We start from the raw sequence: 18,812 nt of genomic DNA on the forward strand, positions 1-18,812 counted from the left end.
GGGCCCCTCAAAATAAATGTAAACATGAAATACAACAAATTAAAAGATAAAAGGTTAAGATATTAACATAATGTAAAATGTATAAAATCCCAAAGAATTAAGGTATTTTGTATTTCTTAATATTTTTACCTTTTCTCCACTGCATGTAGAAAAATGATTCAGGACAATATTGTCTGTGGTTTCAATGGTCATTTTGCCATTACTGCTAGTATTAACAGAGTATGTCAATGTGTCCCCATCATCAACATCATATGCTCCAATTACAGCATGGAACTTAAGGCTGTTTCCTTGGTCCTTGTAAATCTGAATTGATTGTAATAGTATTATTAATTTGAAAACAGACATTCTATATTTCTTAAGATGAATCTGAATGTTGTTTATATCATGGCAATATGTATCTGTATTCTTAACATTGTAGGGTAGTAATATATATAAATAAAAATAACATTTTGCTTCTGTACGTAACCTTGCAATTATTATCTGAGGGTTCTGTATCATCAGATGCCTCTTTAAATTAAAACAACTGAAAACACCATGTCTACCAGAACAGTATCTTACAACGATAACTAAATTACTCTGTAGTGTTCTTCAGTAATGTTTTGAAAGTATACAATGCATGCTATCAATTATGCATTAAGATATTGTCCTGATATTAATGATTAGGCCTTGGAACAGCAGTAATAACAGTGAAAGATACATACTAAGTCCAACACTGTAATTTATTCATGGGGGTGGGGGTGAGTGGGGAGGAAGAGATTATCACTGGATATCTTAACTGAATTAAAAAAAACAGAAAATCACAGTAGAATGGCAAAATCCACAGATGAAAAATATACGTACAACAACAGGTTCAGTGGGATCCTCATTTATCATGGAATTCCATGAATCATCAAAGAGGAAAGCTATTGGTGGGTCATTCACAGGCAGTATTACAACAGAGAAGTTTGTGACTGACATAGCTGGAGCTATTTCTGTCACACCTGGAACATCCTGTATTCTGATTCCAATTGTCACATTACCATGACAGTCCACACATGGTGTGAAAAACAATCTGTAATGATTAGAATAACAATATGAACATAACAGATAAGGCCACTTTTCAAAATATTGTTTTATTCATTCTGTAAATAATGACTTTTAAAGAAAACGTTTGTCCTAAAGTTCTTTTGACAAACACTGCACCAATTTCCAAAGAGTATACTTAAAAATCTTGCTTTGTTGTTATGTTTGACATTAAGAAAATATAAATGCAGCAATCTTAATTGCCTATTTTTGATACTTTTTTTCCCCTCACAAATACTTTAAATTTTACAAATCTATAAAAAAGAGTTGCTCACATAGCTCACATAGCTGATGCCTGCCTAAAACTCTAATTCAAAAAACAGTTGGCCAAGAATCTGAATTAGTAGCATGCTTTTTGTTAAATATGGTAAAATTATGAAAAGCACTTTTTAAAGAAGTAGCTTACAGGATCTTCAATCTTAATCAACTTATACTTGCCCTATTCTGTTAGCTAAAGTCAGCCAACAGATGCATCTGTCGCATGCTCTGCAGTGAGTGTTAATTTCAACAGACCAATGAGAATGCATAATACTAGATCACAGGCATTGAGTCTGTTGAGTCTGAGATGAAAGAAGCCACAACCATATGTTTCTTGAAGGGTTCAACATGGGACTGTTAGTATGGACTGTGGTTACTTAGTCATATAATTAATAGCTGAACGTGGATTAGTGTGGCATGTTACAAAATAAAATAAATCACCCAGTGAATACGGAACTGATCATGCAGCTATGGAATTATATGAAGATAATTTGGGCACCAACTTGCAAATACTCAGAGACCAGTTAATAATCAAATGTTTGCAACTGAAAAAAATACAAATTTTAATATGATCATTTCTTAATAATATTTTTTGGGCATTCACAATGGGAAAAATGGTTGCTTGTCATTAACTTTTAGTTGTGCCCTGCTCCTAGGCAATGGATGGATTTTCTACCCCTCCCATACTTCCATTTCTTGTAAGCTTTCTCCAAGTGAAAAAAGATAGCAACTATGCTTTTTAAATGATAGCTTATCTTAATAAATTTTTCAAGTCGAACTAGAATGGTCTCTTAAATTTCTAAATCCACCCTGAAGGTCTGAAATTAGTTTGTTGCTGGACTTAAGGTACCATTGCAGTTTGTCAATTATTATTTTTTCAATTGTTTCTCAAACACAGGTTGTTAGTGATAGTGATACAGGATGATAATTGGAAGAGCTGGTAATGTCCTTTCAAGGTTTTGGTACTGGTGGGATTGTTGCTTCTTGATAAGATGGTGGGAAGTCAACAGTTTCACAAAGTTTACTGAAAATAGTTTGTAGTATATTGAGAGCTGTATCTGGAAAGTGTATATACAGTATTTATTCTGGCTTTCCATTCTTGGATTTGCATTTAAATATCTTTTTTCACTCCTTGATGGCATCTCTGCATTCATCAAGCCATGGTTTGTTTGCATGTTTAGCAACTGTTGAAGGTTTTGGTTTTGTATCCTGGAGTGTGTTTGTAAATAGGGTTATTTCACTTGCACTGGGACTGATAATTTCCCTTTTTTAGTTTCCATCATTGCTCTAACCAGTGAAGTTTGGGTTCATTCTTAAGCTGCAGATAGATCTAAGGACATGTAGGATCCTGAGGCAGGATGCAGGTAAGCATAATACTTAGCATTAAAAAGACATTATTGTGGTTTAAAACAAAGTATTCTATTTTCTTCCCTCTTGTGTTGATATCTTTGCAGCCCCAACAGGTCTGGTGGCAAAAAATAACAAATGGTGTATCTATTCAATAAGATGGTCAAGATCAGATTGATTGCTTGGAGGGAGATATACTGAGCAAAGTGTAAGACTTTTGTGTATGGATACATGAACAGTCATAGCCTGCAAAGTAGTATTGAGATTAATTTGGCTGTAGAGTTTTATTATTTATGATCATGGACACTCTTACAGTGGTTGGCAGATGGAAGTGGGAACCCCTGTGTGTGTGCGTGTGTGTGTAGGGTTTAATTCATGGGCATTTGGTGGGGGGAGGCAAGGCCCCAACTCTCATTTTTTAAAATTCATTGTGCAGTACAGTATATACATTGCACCTTTAGTTTTCGTTTTGCCCACCCCCACCCTGCAAAAATTCCTGTGTCCATGATTTAATTCTTGTCTGTTCAATACAGGGCATATGGTGCCAATTAATACTTAAGAGGTAAAAATGAAGAGATTTGAAAACAATCCTTTAGGGAAACAAAACATTCCAAAATAAAATGAAACATATTGTACCATAAGATAAAAGATAAAAATCAAAGAAATAAAATCCTTAAAATATAAGGTAAAAATATGGGATATAAACCATAATCCCTCAGAAAGTCTTAGATTTTCTTTGGTGATCTTGATAAAATATAACAAGATAGGGACTTGTCAGAAGAGTGTTTCATACCCTTGACATGTTCAAGTATTCTGTACCAGCAAATATGAAAAGCTGTGTCAGCCATTACTAAAATTGTCAGATTTTTCAAAATATTTTCTATCACTGCAATTCCATAACACTAGAATCTTGTCTACAAAGTATAATTCCAACTTGTTGCCAATGAATTTGATCTGTGACATGCAAATTCCAGGAAGTTTGCTCTGATGCTGTGTCCAAAGCTACCATAATCTGAATGTGAATGGTCAGTCACTAAAAGTGTGTTGGCATTTTATTTGTATGCCAAAAGCCATGAAATAGATGATAATAATAATAATGAGGACTTTGAATAGTGCCTAATCTTTAGAAGCTCTAAGTGCTTTACAACATTAGACAACACCTATAAGATAAAAAACATATAATGATATGATTACAAAAACAAACACCATGAAATTAGAAAACAAAAAAAAACATGCTGAGAATATTTAAGATGATAGGAAATTTGAACAATTTGATGAAGTATATGAATTTATATTGTCCCAAGCTGATTTTAAGTAGGAATAAATAGTCAAATGCTTTTTACTACATCACTGACCACACACACACACACATATGCACACCTGCAACTGGAAAGACATAGTAATAGTTACCCATAGTTTGAACCAATTGACAGCCAAAACTTTCCAGCAACAATGAATATAAACAAATAAAATGTTTGATATGAAAGTGCTTGAAGGCAACAGTTTGAAACTGGTCTGTTACTAGGCAAGGGTAGGGAGCATATTTTACACAGACTCCTCATTTTATGAATGTTCAATTAATGAAGTTTTGTGTTAATTAATTACAAAAATTATTACTCCATTTTTATTATATGTAATGAATATTTACTACAAAGAGAGCAAGTGAAGTGATATGTGTATATTGCTAGCCCTGTTCACTATCCCTCATGCATCCAATTGCCATCTTTGTACTATATTGTTTGTAGTGTACTGCACTCAGAGCATGAGCCATTTTTGTGAGTTTTTTCCAAAATATCTTGAACTCTACCATAAGTTCCTAATGTTTGTCAGCATCACATACTAGCACTATAGGCAAGAAGTCCAGACACTCTACAAGTCTTGATACAAGGCTAAACATTGTCAAAAGGCATGGAAAAGGTGAATGCTTCATGGACATAGTACGCAGCCTCCATCTTGCACCTTCGAGTGTGTGTAGGCCATTCTCAACAGTACTGACAAAATAAAGGCAAGTGCAGTGATAACTACACCAAGCTCAGCATTGCAAGTAACTAAAATGCAAGATAAAACAATGGAGAAGATGGAAAATCTACTCACTTTGTGGATTGAAGAATAAACCCAGCAATCAAACACAGCAATGTACACTGCTGAGCTTGATCAGGATTTAAGAAAAAACAAAATCATTGTGGCAAGATTTAAGGGATCAAGATGGCAGAGAAGGCTCTTCAGTCAGTCAAGAGACATTTAAAGCCAGCCATGGCCAGTTTGAACGTTTTACATGGAAATGGAGAGGCAGTTAGTGCTGATGCTGTGATAGCTGAATGTTTCGAAAATGAATTGAAGGAGATAAGAGAAGAGAGATATATGGCAAAACAGGTGTTTAATTTGGAAAAAACTGGACTCTTCTGGAAAATGATGCTGTCATGTACCTACATATCCAATGAGAATTCCAGGAGAAATTCCAACATCAAGAAGGCACTGGATAACATAGAGGAACCATGGAATAAAATAAGCAGAGCAACCATTTGGAATAAGTTGTGTCCAGAACCTGTTCATCACTTTGTATGGTTTGAAGAGAAAAGGAAGGGGTTAAAAGACTAATTGTCAAGTTGGTGCAGGAAGCAAGATTTACAGAAGTTAATGAGGATGAAATAAATGAGTTGTTAGAATCCCATGCAGAGGATTTGACAAATGAAGATCATGTACAGCTGAGTGCACAAAAGGCCACACAGAAAAAAGAAGACACTGATTTGTAAACATCCTCACCAAAATGCCTTACTGTTAAGCATTATGACAAAAGCTTATATGCTAAATGAACAAGCCCTAGAGGTTTTAAAAGATGACCCAAATGTGGAATACAGCCTTGGCATGAGCAGAAAAGTTGAAGATGCCCTTCACTGACATGGGAGATCTATAAAACAAAGAATGCACAACGATGTCACTCAATATTTTTTTCAAGCCAAGGGACCCAGTGACTCCTTAGTCATCTGCTTCAGAACTCAGTCATCTGCCTCAAAATCTCAGCCATCAATTGCTACAAGTAAATCATTGCCTGTTGATGTCAAATAGTGCTGCTTTGTTTCCTTATTCATTTTTGTTCCTTTTTATCTTTTGTATTGTATGTTTGTTTTAATTAGAAATGTTCAATTCAAATTAATTACTGTTCATTATAATAAATAATTAAATATACATGTAACTACTCTAGTGACCGATATGGTTAGAGAGTCCGCCTCAAATGCAGGAGGCTGCAGGTTCGAACACTGACCAAGTCATACCAAAGACTGATAAAAATGGTACTAACAGTTGCCTCGTTTGGCACTCAGCATTAAAAGGTTACTGTTAGGACTTGTTAGCCTGGTGTCAGGATAATGTGACTGGGTAGGACATGATGCTACATGTCTGCAGCATGATCCCCTGTGCTAGACATCACTATAAACTGCCACATTGCAGAAATCATAGCAATATGTCTGAAAAACTGTTAAAAATCCAATTATACAAACACACATATACATGTACCATGATTTATGTACATGTATTGTCTCAGGACACCTATCTCTAATTATTGCCTTTAAATTAATTCAAAATTCATTTTTGCAAGGAACACATTCCTTTCATAGAATGAGGATTTTGTGTACATATGAATTATCGTTGGTCAGATAAATGGAACCTTGTTACCTACTCATATCAAGCAGAGATGTGGAGGTTCTATGGATTATGGCATTGGATATGTGATCAAAAGGTGTGGGTTCAATTCCCACCATTGGATCAGCCCAGGTTGAATAATGTGGTAGTCAACCTTGTGTTTTAAATAATACTGTACATAGTCTTTCAATTATTAATGAATCTCAACTTATCTAACAAAACCTGTCTATCAGTTGTTATTTTTTAGATTCCAGTTAGTCCTTAACTAATCTTATCCTGCATAGTATTTGATCTGCTACATACTGATACCAGTCATGTTCTTGTTGTTGTAGGGTTTAACGCCACGAGAAGCTACTGGCAAGCTTTCTCACATATCCACATTGGCTATACCAATCATGTAAAGCTGGTCAAAGTTAGAGAAAATATACTGCCCTAATGGTAAAATACCTGGACAGCTTGCATTGTATAACATGTATAAATACAATGTTTCTGTATTGCTGTAAGAACATCATTACTTTTCATCCAAATTTATGATAAATTTTTTCTATCAAAAATATCTCTGTTATAAAGTGATAGAAATTTCAAAGGAAAAACATTACTTACAGCCAATCATATCATCATAAGAATATTTTCTCAATGACAGCCAAATTCAGACTGAAGAAAAGGGCAACCTGCCTTCAAATAAATGTGATGAGACATTGTTATTTCTTTTTTTTACCTTTTTTGGCAGAAATAAAGACAATGAGATGATGATACTAGTGATGTTAGTGCCAACATCAACCCATTAACTTTTTGCAGCCCATAACCTGAAAAATGGCATTCAGTGGGACCCTTCTTTTATAACAGTAAGAACTATATCTTGAACAAATAATTCATCAAAAAAATTATAAACTACATTACTAAGATAAAACATTGGAATAAGTTTGATAGAATCAGGAAAATTAATCAAAATCATACAATTGATGCAAAAAGCCTCATAATGAATTTGAGAATCATTGTTTCATACTGAAGAAATTATAATAAGTACATCCATCAGTTTTTGTAAATACATACCAACACTCAAAGAAACATGGAATCAAAACTTCTGTCTCTTACATTTATGTATACAATGTAGTACAAAAACAGAAAATGTCACTAGAATTCAATTATCCCAAAGGCATTTTATTCCTCTCTATTGATTTTAAAAATGAAAAGCATCAAGGTTTTAAAAATGCACAAAACTTAATCTTTTCACAAATCAATTTCATTTCTAACCTAAGTGTTGCTAGGGGTCCCTAATACTATCAACTTGTTTGCATGTTTCAAACCAAACTGGAGTTCTATACCAACACAGCTGCCATATTTGCATGGTTAAGTCTATTTTTTTAAACTACAGAAGCCATTTTGTTCATCATCTTTGATAAGTGCCAAATAATTCCAAATTTATTTTTAACTTTGGGCATTACATTCCTCTAAACCCATCTACATAAGAATTACACTCCTAAAATCAGATTTTCTTGAAATCAGAAATGGACAGCAAGCAGATTAGTTGTTGACTTTGAAAACTTGGTTTGACACATAAACAAAACTCTAGTATTAGGGACCCCCTGGTGATGGTCAGGTTAAAAATGACAAAATGAATTAAATGTCTAAGCTTTGTGCATTTTTATATCCTTGATGCTTTTTTGTTTTTAATATTGCAAGGTGGGTACAAAGCTGCAGAGATGGTCGGTGAATAATATAGTACTTGGAACATTGATGACTGTCCTTTGAATGTTTCACTATTAATGATGTCATCATCATTTCAAATTAAGAACACAGTTAATGGACTGATAACTATACAGAAACAAAATATTCACGATTTCATAAATTGAGTTCACTTGACACTGTATTTTATGCAGCACTTAACAACAGAAGCTACATTCTACATAGATATTTTAAGTCCAGCCATGTGCTTGTCTGAACTAAATAACATTTGAACCAATTTTTTATGCAAGGTCAGGCTGATTACATGTTCATGAACAGTCATGTTACACTATCAGACCATCAGTTCTCAAAAATAGATAATCTTTGTAGATGTTCTTAGTGAACTACTGTGTTGACAACAAGCCATTAGAAGCCTCAGTTAAGATGCCTAAATCTTGCAGGGATTTTTTTGCTGTCCCACCACCATCATCAAACCATCCATCCATGTCTTGCTTCCTTATCATAAAGACCATGTAGGACTAAAATTTCCAAGTTCATCTCATTATCTACTTAGGTAAGAATAGTTTCAATTTATTGCCTATACTAAAATTAAGGCTCATGACTTAGCCTTTGATACTACATGCATCTCAGCTGAGAGCAACCAACAAAACAACATTTATGCAGTATGATTTACTCAACTAATTTAAAAAAAATCACTATTTAAGTAAGCATGTATAAAATTAAATATAAACATACATAATAGGCATACCAATTAAAGCAAGCATTAATTTATAAACATTTATTTGATGGACTGATTAAATCAATACTGAGTGAAATGCAGCTTTTGATGACACCTCAAAAATAAAATTTGATTTTGCTCATGAAGGTTCTTGGTCTTGACAAGTTTTTCTGTACATCTTTTAATCACATGTGGAAAATGATCTAAATATATTCACCTTCCTTGTGGAGTCAATGAAACGTGTTCAGATGAATTCCCACCTTCCAGGAAATAATCTACAGGATCCATTTCTGTGTCATCTGCTTCCAATTGGTAGACAAGAGTTCCTGTAAAATCAATACAGAAATTATTTGACTGAATTGGTCCTTAAAGCAGTGAACAAAATAAAAATATGTTTTTTTAAAGTTTTAAAAGGATACAAATAGGGAAATATTTACTTGAAATTTACTGGCAATTCTCCTCCAACAATAAGCTAGTCAGATTATTTCAAACAAAATAACTTTGTTTCTTGATACTGCAAAACATTAAAAAAGATACTATGGCATGCAGATTCAGTTCAGTTTTTTCACACACATTTTGTACGAACACCACATAGGAAAATTTTTAAGTAATTTTGTTTCTGGTTGCTAGTGCAATGATGCTCCACCATATCTTGAACACAGTTTCCAAAGTGAGGAATGTTCTGTAATTTTTGCTGTATTATAAAACCCTGCTGTAACATTCATTATTATAACATAAATTCAGATAACAGTAAAGTTGCAAAGGCTTTTAAGATTTTACAATAATTTCACCAATTTCTTGAAGTACTACAAAAATGACAAATTTCTGATTTAATCTGGCAAGGTGCACTGTATTCCTGAAAAAAAAAATTCCTCTGCCTTTTTTGGACCTAACCCCTATTTTGAAAGTTCAGCCTTTACCCATAAAACAGATAGGTTTACTCCCAAACATGGTTGAGGCAATTTTACATTTGTTGAGTTGATCAAGTACACTACAAAGTCAACACCTTTAACTTAAAGTACAAATTTCAGTTAAAGTACTTTTCAAGCCTTAATATAAAGTTTCTTTTTAGAAACTCTCAATGATCTGATTCATGCATTTTACTGTTGGTCATAGCATATATGAATATTTCAGAAATACGTGATCCATAAGTTAGTGTGACAGTAAAAGTAAAAAATTAAGTGCTTCGATTCAGTGGAATCTAGAACAGAAATTCTTGAAATTATCTTTCTCTGTGCACATTTTCAGTCAAATCACAATTATGGAAACAATTAGACTGGTTGGTGAGTACACACTACAACTATTTACACTATTCAGCTGCATAGTTTCTATTACATGTATATGTATGTCCCAATAATACTACTTTTTTTATAGAGAGCGACTCATTAGACAAGGACTATTCTCCCTTTAGGCCCTCTTAGGGAGAGTATAATAATAATAATAATAATAATAATAATAATAATATAATAATAATAATAATGATAATAATAATGCTTTATTTATAGAGGGTCACTCATTAGTCAAGGACTATTCTCCCTAGAGGCCCTCTTAAGGAGAGTATAACAATGCACATTATATGAAGATAGCGATAATTGCTGTTTATTTTAACATGTTTAGTATTAAAATACTAAATTCCATTATATATTAGAAACACATACATACTCATGATATCTCTTCTTAAATACTGTAATATTTTCAGCAGATTTTACATGTAGTGGAAGCTTGTTCCACTGAACTGTATCAGTATTGGAAGCTCTTGTTAAATTGCTCTGTTCTTGGTTTTGGTGCTTGAAGGTTTCCATGTAATATAAATCTTAACTGGTATTGTGTTGAAAAAGGTCTGAACAAGTCCTAAAGATACTCTGGTACAGCTACATGTAGTCATTTATATACAAGAACTCTTGTGAAAATCTACCCTTTCATACATTGTGAACCATTTTTGTTCTGTAAACGATGCTTTTGAGCAATGATTAATAGCTGCATCTAAAATTATGCATGCTGCTCATTTCTGAAGTTCATAAATCTCAATTAGGCACAGATTCCTCATACAGTTGAACAATAATCCATTGTTGGAAGAATATACGACTTGTAGTATAGATTGCAAGTTTCAACAGATAAATATTTCTTGATTCTGGTGAGTAGGGCAATTTTAGATGACAGTGTTTTACAAAGCTTATCAATATGGTCACCCTATTATAAATTATTATCTTCAGAAACACCAACACGCTTTTCATGTCTGACATAACAGATGATTATTTATTGCAAGAAATAGTTTTGGGTTCCAAACTTTTGGAACTATTGTGATGTCCCTAAAATCATACATTTTGTTTTACCTTCATTACTTACAATTCTTTTTTGTTGTGCCCCAATTTAGAACTCTAATAAGGTCTGTGTTTAATCTATTTTTGATAACTTCATCATCTGCAAACAAATCTGTATTTGTGGATTCATTATTTAATGGTAGAGAATTTATATAGATAATAAAGAGCAGAGGGCCTAAAACTGAGCCTTTAAAACTGCAAGGTAATCTGCTGCAAACAAAAATATAAAAGATGTAATCAGTTCTCATTTAATATGCATCCATTTAAGCTGGTACCTGCATCAATAAAGTACAAAAATACCCTCCCACATATATACTTCAGTTAAATGGCTTGTTTGGATATAGTATGATATTTCTGTGGACACCAACCACTGTGTTATAACAGGATTTCACTGTATCAGCCTATGTTCAATGGTTGTAATTTGATGTTGTCCAACTGTTTTGTAGCTGAAGTCACAACACTGCTAGTAGAACCACCCCTCATAAAATTGTGAGAATGACCTAACAAACATTCCTATCAAGTTTATTGACATTTGCTGAGCTATTCTAGAAAAGAAGAAACATAAGATCTCCATATTGTTGCTTAGGAAATCACACTTTTTCTACGTAAGCTGATGTAACCTGCTTTAAAGAAACATCTATCAAGTCAGATAAAAAATGGCTTTGCTATTCTTGAGATGAGGTTCAAAACAGGTTTTTTATGTGGCTTGTATGGAAACCAAATCTATGCTAAGGTAACCATCCTTGATATATTTCTGATAAAGCATGTCCTAACAAACATTCCAATCAAGTTTGATTGACATTGGCCCAGCCATTCTAGATAGAGAACAATTTGTTTCCATCTGGTTCTTAAGAAGCCAAAGCATTGCTGGGGGAGTCACCCCAGAGATAATTCTGATAAAGTATTTTTGGAAAAACATTCCTACTAAGTTTGACCGAAATTGGCTCACCTGTTGCAAATACATTTAACATATTGCTACTAAGGAAGCCACACATTTGCTATTTGAAGAACATCCCAAGGAAACATTCCAACAAGATTTTATCAAAACTGGCTAAGCCATTTTGGACAAGAAGTTGAAAATATATTTTCCATTTTGGTTGCTGTGGAAGCCACATCATTGCCATGGGAAGCACTTGGAACACAATTTAGGTAGAGTATGTTCTGGGAATATTTCTACCAAGCTACACTAAAATTGGCCCATCACTTTCTAAGTTGGAAACAGCAATGTAGATGAAAGACATATGATAACAGATAACAAATGATGAACACCAGACACTGACTAAACAATAAGCTTATAGCCAAAGACCAAAAAAAAGGGCAAAATTATGGAAATAATGAATCTGAGGGTAATGACACAACAATATGTGCCTAGTAGTCCCATGTCAATTATGTTTATTAAGTTTCAGGACAATTCATCAAAACTTGTGTGACTGGTTGCACATGCAAGAGTCATCATATATATATATATATATATATATATATATATATATATATATATATATATATATATATATATATATATATATAACCAAAACTGGGCATGAGTCTAAAAAATGCATCTGAGAATAACAGATCAAAACCTACTGTCCAGTTTGGTTATTTCTTTGGAGCAGTTTTAGAGATGCCATCTTAAGGTTTTTAATTTCTATCAATAGTGGCCATATTTGATAGTGGAATGGTATCATTTGCACAAATTTTGAATCCCTTCAAGCCTGGGCCATTTAGTAAAATGTGATTAAATTTAATTGCGCTGCTTTTAAGAATAAATCATTGCAAGTTTTTTTATTTTATTTTTAGCAATGGTGACCATATTTAATGGTGAATCAGTATGATTTGTACAAAGCTGAAAGCTTTTTCTGCCAGAATACTGTCTGTTAAATTATGTTAAGCAGTTTTTGAAAGCTCTCATTTTTAAGTTTATTCTAATTTTATTAATAACAGCCATATTTGATGGCATTAAGGCAGCATTTGTATAAATCTGAAAGGCCTTCATGCCAGGATGCTTTCTGTCAAATTTGATCAAATGATGTTTAGCAGTTATTGAGAAGTTGTTTAAAGTATTGTCTATTATTTAGCAAAAGTGGCCATATTTGATAGTAGACTGAGAATCATTTGTATAAATCAGACAGTTCTTAATGTCATTTGTATAATCTGAAAGTTCTTCAATCCAGGATGCTGTCTGTCAAATTTGGTAAAAATTCTGTAGAGCAGTTTTGAGAAGCTGTTTCTTAAATGTTTAGTAATGACAAACATATCTGATGGTGGATCAGCATCATTTGTAAAAAATATGAGACAGACAAAAAAGTGAAATTTGGTTTAATTATGTTCAGTAGTTTTGGAGAAGAAAATTAAAGTGTTGACAGATAATACATGATACACATACACATAATGACTGAAGGACCACACCAAAAGCTCACTCAGGTGAGCTATCAATCTATCAGGTGATGAACACGAGGGATACTCAGGCAAATAAATCTTTGTTCAATGTTTCTTTATCTGTTATCATGGTGAATTTGTATTCCTCATTCAAAAGTGACTGTTTCCCACACAAATATGAAAATAACAAGATATATATAATTCCAGTATATATATATATATATATATATATATATATATATATATATATATATATATATCACAGTCTATAATCAAAGAAGAATAAGATACCATATCCCAACATACCAGAATCTTCCTCCATGACAACTGTTGTACCACTGATGAGATAGGGAGGATCATTAATAACATTTAAACTGACTTCAGCCACAGCAAACTGAGTGTCCATTTTAAAGTATTGGGTCTGATTATCCACTGTCTGATTGGTCTCTGTGAACACTGTTTGGTCAGTGGTTGTTTCTAATGATCGCTTTGACCTGCTTGTACTGGAATCATTCTGCCTGTTGGCAGACAACAATTCTGATAGGAATTTGGATACCTCAGCTTCTGTCAATCTTGTATCACAAACCTAGATGGAATATAACCCAAAAATATATCTTCATATTTTAGGTCTAGCTCTGTCATCATTTTTAATGAAACTTCAAAGACATCATGCAAACCAGTAAATTCATTAAAATTTTGTCCCCCTAACTATCCTGCTGAGATCATAAAAATTGGATGATGGTAAAGTCTGACCTGGTCATTGAGGTAAAGTTTTCGTTATACAGGGCACACAAAAAAGCAATATATAACATGACCTTGAACAAAATTAACCTAACTGTGGAAAACAAAACACCATATGTAGCCAAACACTGTATATTTGGTTATCAGTGAAGGGATTTCATATTGAATCTGATTCTTTTTACTTGGGTCAATTTGCAAATGAACTGTAAATAAATTGGGGACACTCTCTGCAATTTCATCTGACAACTTCAATTGCACTTCATTTGGGGCTTCATTTCATGTTTGTTCTCTTGCCCCCAATACTACCTGTACCTCTATTTTTGCCTTAGTCTGTATATGTCTCATGTATTTTGTTGTATGCTTATAAGTTAGTCAGATGCATCAAGCTTGCTGATTGTGTGCCACAGAATTGTTTCCAATATATATCAAAGTTGTAGTTAAAGAGTAAATATTTCAGCTACCATTTCTTATTTGTTGTGTATTGTGTAAATATAACATTTGTGTAATTATTACAGACAGATGGAAAGAGAATGTAATTACAGTTAATCTGCACACATTAATATGGGGCTCAAATAAAGCATCAATATGTCACCATAATTTTGTAATTAATGGCTTTATTTGTACAACCAACCTATTTTTCAAATGTGAGTTAAGTATCTGTTAAATTACATAGAAGAATCCCAAAACAGCAGACTTCCATTGGAAAAGCTGGAGAAATGCAGCAGAAATATTATGAATGTATAGATTGCAGATTAAAAAGTTGAGTTGAAGCATGGATAGAGCAGATTTGCAGCTCAAGATTTAAAAAAACATTTGCTCTACTACAAAATGGTACAATGTTTTTAATAAAATTCAGAGTGTGAACATTTGGCAAAATTAATTGAGCTGTTCAGCCTAACATTAGAGGATTAATTCAGTGGAAATAAACATATTTTCACAGGTTGTTAGCCATAATTTAGTAGATGAATTTAGCACAAATGTAGCACACATTTTCAGTGAAATTGAAACTTAAATTTATGGTTCTCAAATGGAAAATGATCTGTTATTTCAGGTGGACTTTTGAAGAGTAATATCTGAGGAAAATTTCAGTGGTTTGTAACTGATGTGCATCAGAAATGCAGTTGATCACTTTTGAATTTGAGAATTTCAGTGGACTAATTAAACTGTTCAGAAGTGGTATTTCAGTTAAATTGCATTTGGAGTTTTTTCATAATTCATGTCAACCAGAGCAAATCAGTATACATGTGCTTGTTTTAAACCTTGGATTCTATCACAGTTCATAAATGTGCAACCTAACTGTAATGTGTATCTTCACAAGACAATTATATCACATAATAAAATATAAAAAATGCATTTCCCAAAGAATCAGCTAGCATTGAAGGAAATGAAGCAGCATATGAAAATTTTCTTCACTCATGTTATAGATGCCATCATATGTATTTTCTGGTCTCATATTGTGCAAAAATAACATCTAATTTTCTAAGTATCAAATCTCTTTATGAGATCTTGTGGTCCAATGAAATTTTAAAATAATGCCTGACTCAACATTGAAAACAACATCTAAAGTTTTACTAATCAGGAAATTAAACAGCATCATGTGTTTGTGGCCTCATGTAGGAGGTGATTCCTATCTTATGATTATCAGTAGCAGAAGTTTCACTATTACCAGTACCTGCAATTAAATTACTGCATCAATATATCACTAAGAAAAATATATAAAAAAATTGAGTTTCAACATTGACTTTTTTATGAAACAAATGTCTACATTATTAGCAAATGGGATATTTTTTTATTGTGCAAAAAGCAGTGATGTAATACACAATGTTTTGCAGGTACACATGTGCATGATGTGTTGAAACTCTTGAAGTTATATTTTTCAAGACATTTCAGAGAATGGTTATCTTGAAATTAAAGTTAATTTATCCTGAAAAGTTAACAATTTCATTAGAAAAAGCTGTTTATTGGGAATTTTTCACAACACAATTACAAAATGAGTATTCAGCCATTAAACAATGCCTCTACCCTATACCCCTGCATGGTCTTCTTGAAATCTAGCTGGAATGGCAGCCCCTTCTATATTGTCCCCCAATAGCTTCTGTCCTAGCTTTTAGTGTGGTCTTTTTTAATCCTGCTGTGCTTGAGTTATTGAGGAAGAGTTTATGTTTAATGGTTTTTGAGTTATATTTATTATAAGGATTTGCTGTTGTGGAGATTTAAAATTGATGTAAAAAGGGCAATAACTCTATCAAAAGTGGACTTGAACAGACTAACCCATTAAAATGTACATCTCTGCATAACAGGCAACTAACCAGCAAATGGCACCCAATTCTGTGAAAGATCTGTAGAGCTCTGGTGGTGCAAATGACAGAAAAAGTGATGGACAGATAGACAAACAAATGTGACAATCACAATAGGTTCCCACATCTTGGTGACAGCCCTAAATATATATACTGTAAGATCAGAATTAACACCGCTCCTGTGGCCTAGTGGTTAGAGCATCCGCCTCATATGCAGGAGGTCGTGGGTTCGATCCCTGGCCGAGTCATACCAAAGACTTACAAAAATGGTACTAACAGCTGCCTCACTTGACGCTCAGCATTAAGAGGTTAGTGTTAGGACTGGTTGGCCTGGTGTCAGGATAATGTGACTGGGTGGAACATCATGCTACATGTCGGTAGCATGATGCCCCAGTGCTAGGCATCACTATAAACTGTCACACTGCAGACACATTAGCGATATGACTGAATTTTATTCTTGTGCATATTTCTAATTTTATAGTACATGTACACGTGTCCATTAATTTAAAATATTTGTTTGTATGAATAAAAGTATTTTGCAAGACTATATTATTTATTTAAAACTGAATATGTTAAAAATCATTGTTCAAAATGTCTGCTCTGAAGAAATAAATTACAGAGGGAAATGTTGGATCTTTCATTTTTGGTAAATCTTTTTCATCTGCCAAGAAAGCCCCAAAAATTTAATGGACTAAAAAAAGAGTCTGATATGCAGATAAGCATACCAAATTATTTTATTTGTAAACATTAAAATGCTTTAATGTTAAGGGGCAGGAAGAAACAATAGTGATACATGCCACCCAAATGTGGTATGTAATATACTATCTAGTAATGGTTTGATTTGAAAGTTTAACAAATTTCATTAATTTATTTTTAATGGCTGTACCATTATAGATCTGAAATTAGTGTGATAGGTGAATGGACAGAAGGATAGTTCTATCTCTCCTGTATTCTGTACAAAGGTACAGAAAAATAAACTAAATTCAACTTTCAAAATCCTATATGGCCACACTGAAGAGACTAAAATACTTCAATGGCATGAAAATCAAACTAGGCTAATTACATATGCATACCAACATGTGTAACAAATTTCATTGGTCTAAATGAAGTGGGTTTTGCCTTCTTATGCTAGCCATGTTTCTTGTCCAAAAAGTCAAAACAACCAACATTTCCAACTTATGTCAATAAGAAAATTAAAATAAAAGCAATAAAAAGTAAAATTCACTGTAATACCAGAAATTCTAATCTGGTCATCTAATTATGGCCATGATGAAGTGAGCAAATAATTCACAGCTCCAAGCTGAATAGTTTAAAGCTTTCACAGTGAAACAAATTTAGGATGAACATATGTGAATGGAAAAACTTATTGACATGCCTATGGTACATGTCAGCCACAAAATAAATAAAAAATCCCCCTTTCTCCCACTGTGGTGGGGGCAATACAAAATAAATACATTAACCTCTCCTCTGTATTTTGTACAAACATATTAATTTGCAGGTACCAGATTGCTATCGGAAAAAGATCATAAACCCTTTCAAAATGCTTCAGTTCAAGATTGTTTCTTATCCTAAGTTTATGTCCAAACACATACACACTTGGTGTAACATATAATAGCTCGGCTTCAAACTTTACTTATGTTGACCCATCAACTGTTGCTAAAAATTTATAAACAAAATTTGTCTAAATATGTGAATATACTGTGATTTCATCTACAGTTTTTATTTCTTGACCTGGAAATTATCTATGCAAAAAACATAATTTGGATAGTCTTGACATAAAACAAATAAGTGCAGTACTCACTTTTTCTGTCATTGTTCCTTCTGCTGTGTTGTTAACCTCATGAGTCTCATTATCTAAGCAAGTTCTTTGTGATATATGCCATTTTTGAGTCACTAGTAAAACAAATGAAAATAATATACACTGCTATGAAAGATAAAATAAAGTTTTTTATTACATTAACATGAGATGCGTAACACTTTAATTCTGATTTCATGATCAAATAAATTACAAAATTGCATATATCTACACAATTTGCCATGAAAATTTCTACATTGAGAAGGTAAACACAAATGTGGTCATGATAACTAGGATACCAATGGAAGTGTGATGCATTTTTTAACAAAAAGTTTAGTCAAAAACTGAGGCCATAACTTGGTAATTTAAAAAAAAAACAATAAAGAAAATTAAACTTAACCTAATGTGTTTAATGTAAAGTTTTCAAATTTGGTTTTGTCCATGAAATCCTTGAAATTCAGATGCAACTTAAATTTCTCCAAAAGCATTAAGAAGCTACAAAAATATGATTCAGCTGAAAAGTGAAATTGGGGGTTAAACAGATCTATAAGTCCATAAAGCTTTTTACAAAA

At 33.0% G+C, this 18,812-nt stretch overlaps 1 protein-coding gene across 1 annotated transcript in view; it reads right to left on the bottom strand.

Annotated features, from left to right (window-relative positions):
* The window catches only part of LOC149805056 (uncharacterized), a 374,091-nt gene that overhangs the window by 13,549 nt on the left and 341,730 nt on the right, over positions 1 to 18,812 (bottom strand). The window contains exons 86-90 of the mRNA XM_089946913.1: positions 18,247 to 18,338; positions 13,714 to 13,993; positions 8,928 to 9,036; positions 841 to 1,051; positions 130 to 303 (exon numbers count right to left, since the gene is read on the bottom strand). Coding sequence (XP_089803039.1) covers positions 130 to 303; positions 841 to 1,051; positions 8,928 to 9,036; positions 13,714 to 13,993; positions 18,247 to 18,338 — 866 coding nt within the window. The remainder of the gene's footprint in view (positions 1 to 129; positions 304 to 840; positions 1,052 to 8,927; positions 9,037 to 13,713; positions 13,994 to 18,246; positions 18,339 to 18,812) is intronic.

The sequence above is a fragment of the Sinohyriopsis cumingii genome, chromosome 2 (assembly GCF_028554795.1).
Source record: "Sinohyriopsis cumingii isolate HCF-2022 chromosome 2, ASM2855479v2, whole genome shotgun sequence".
NCBI lineage: Eukaryota > Metazoa > Mollusca > Bivalvia > Unionida > Unionidae > Sinohyriopsis > Sinohyriopsis cumingii.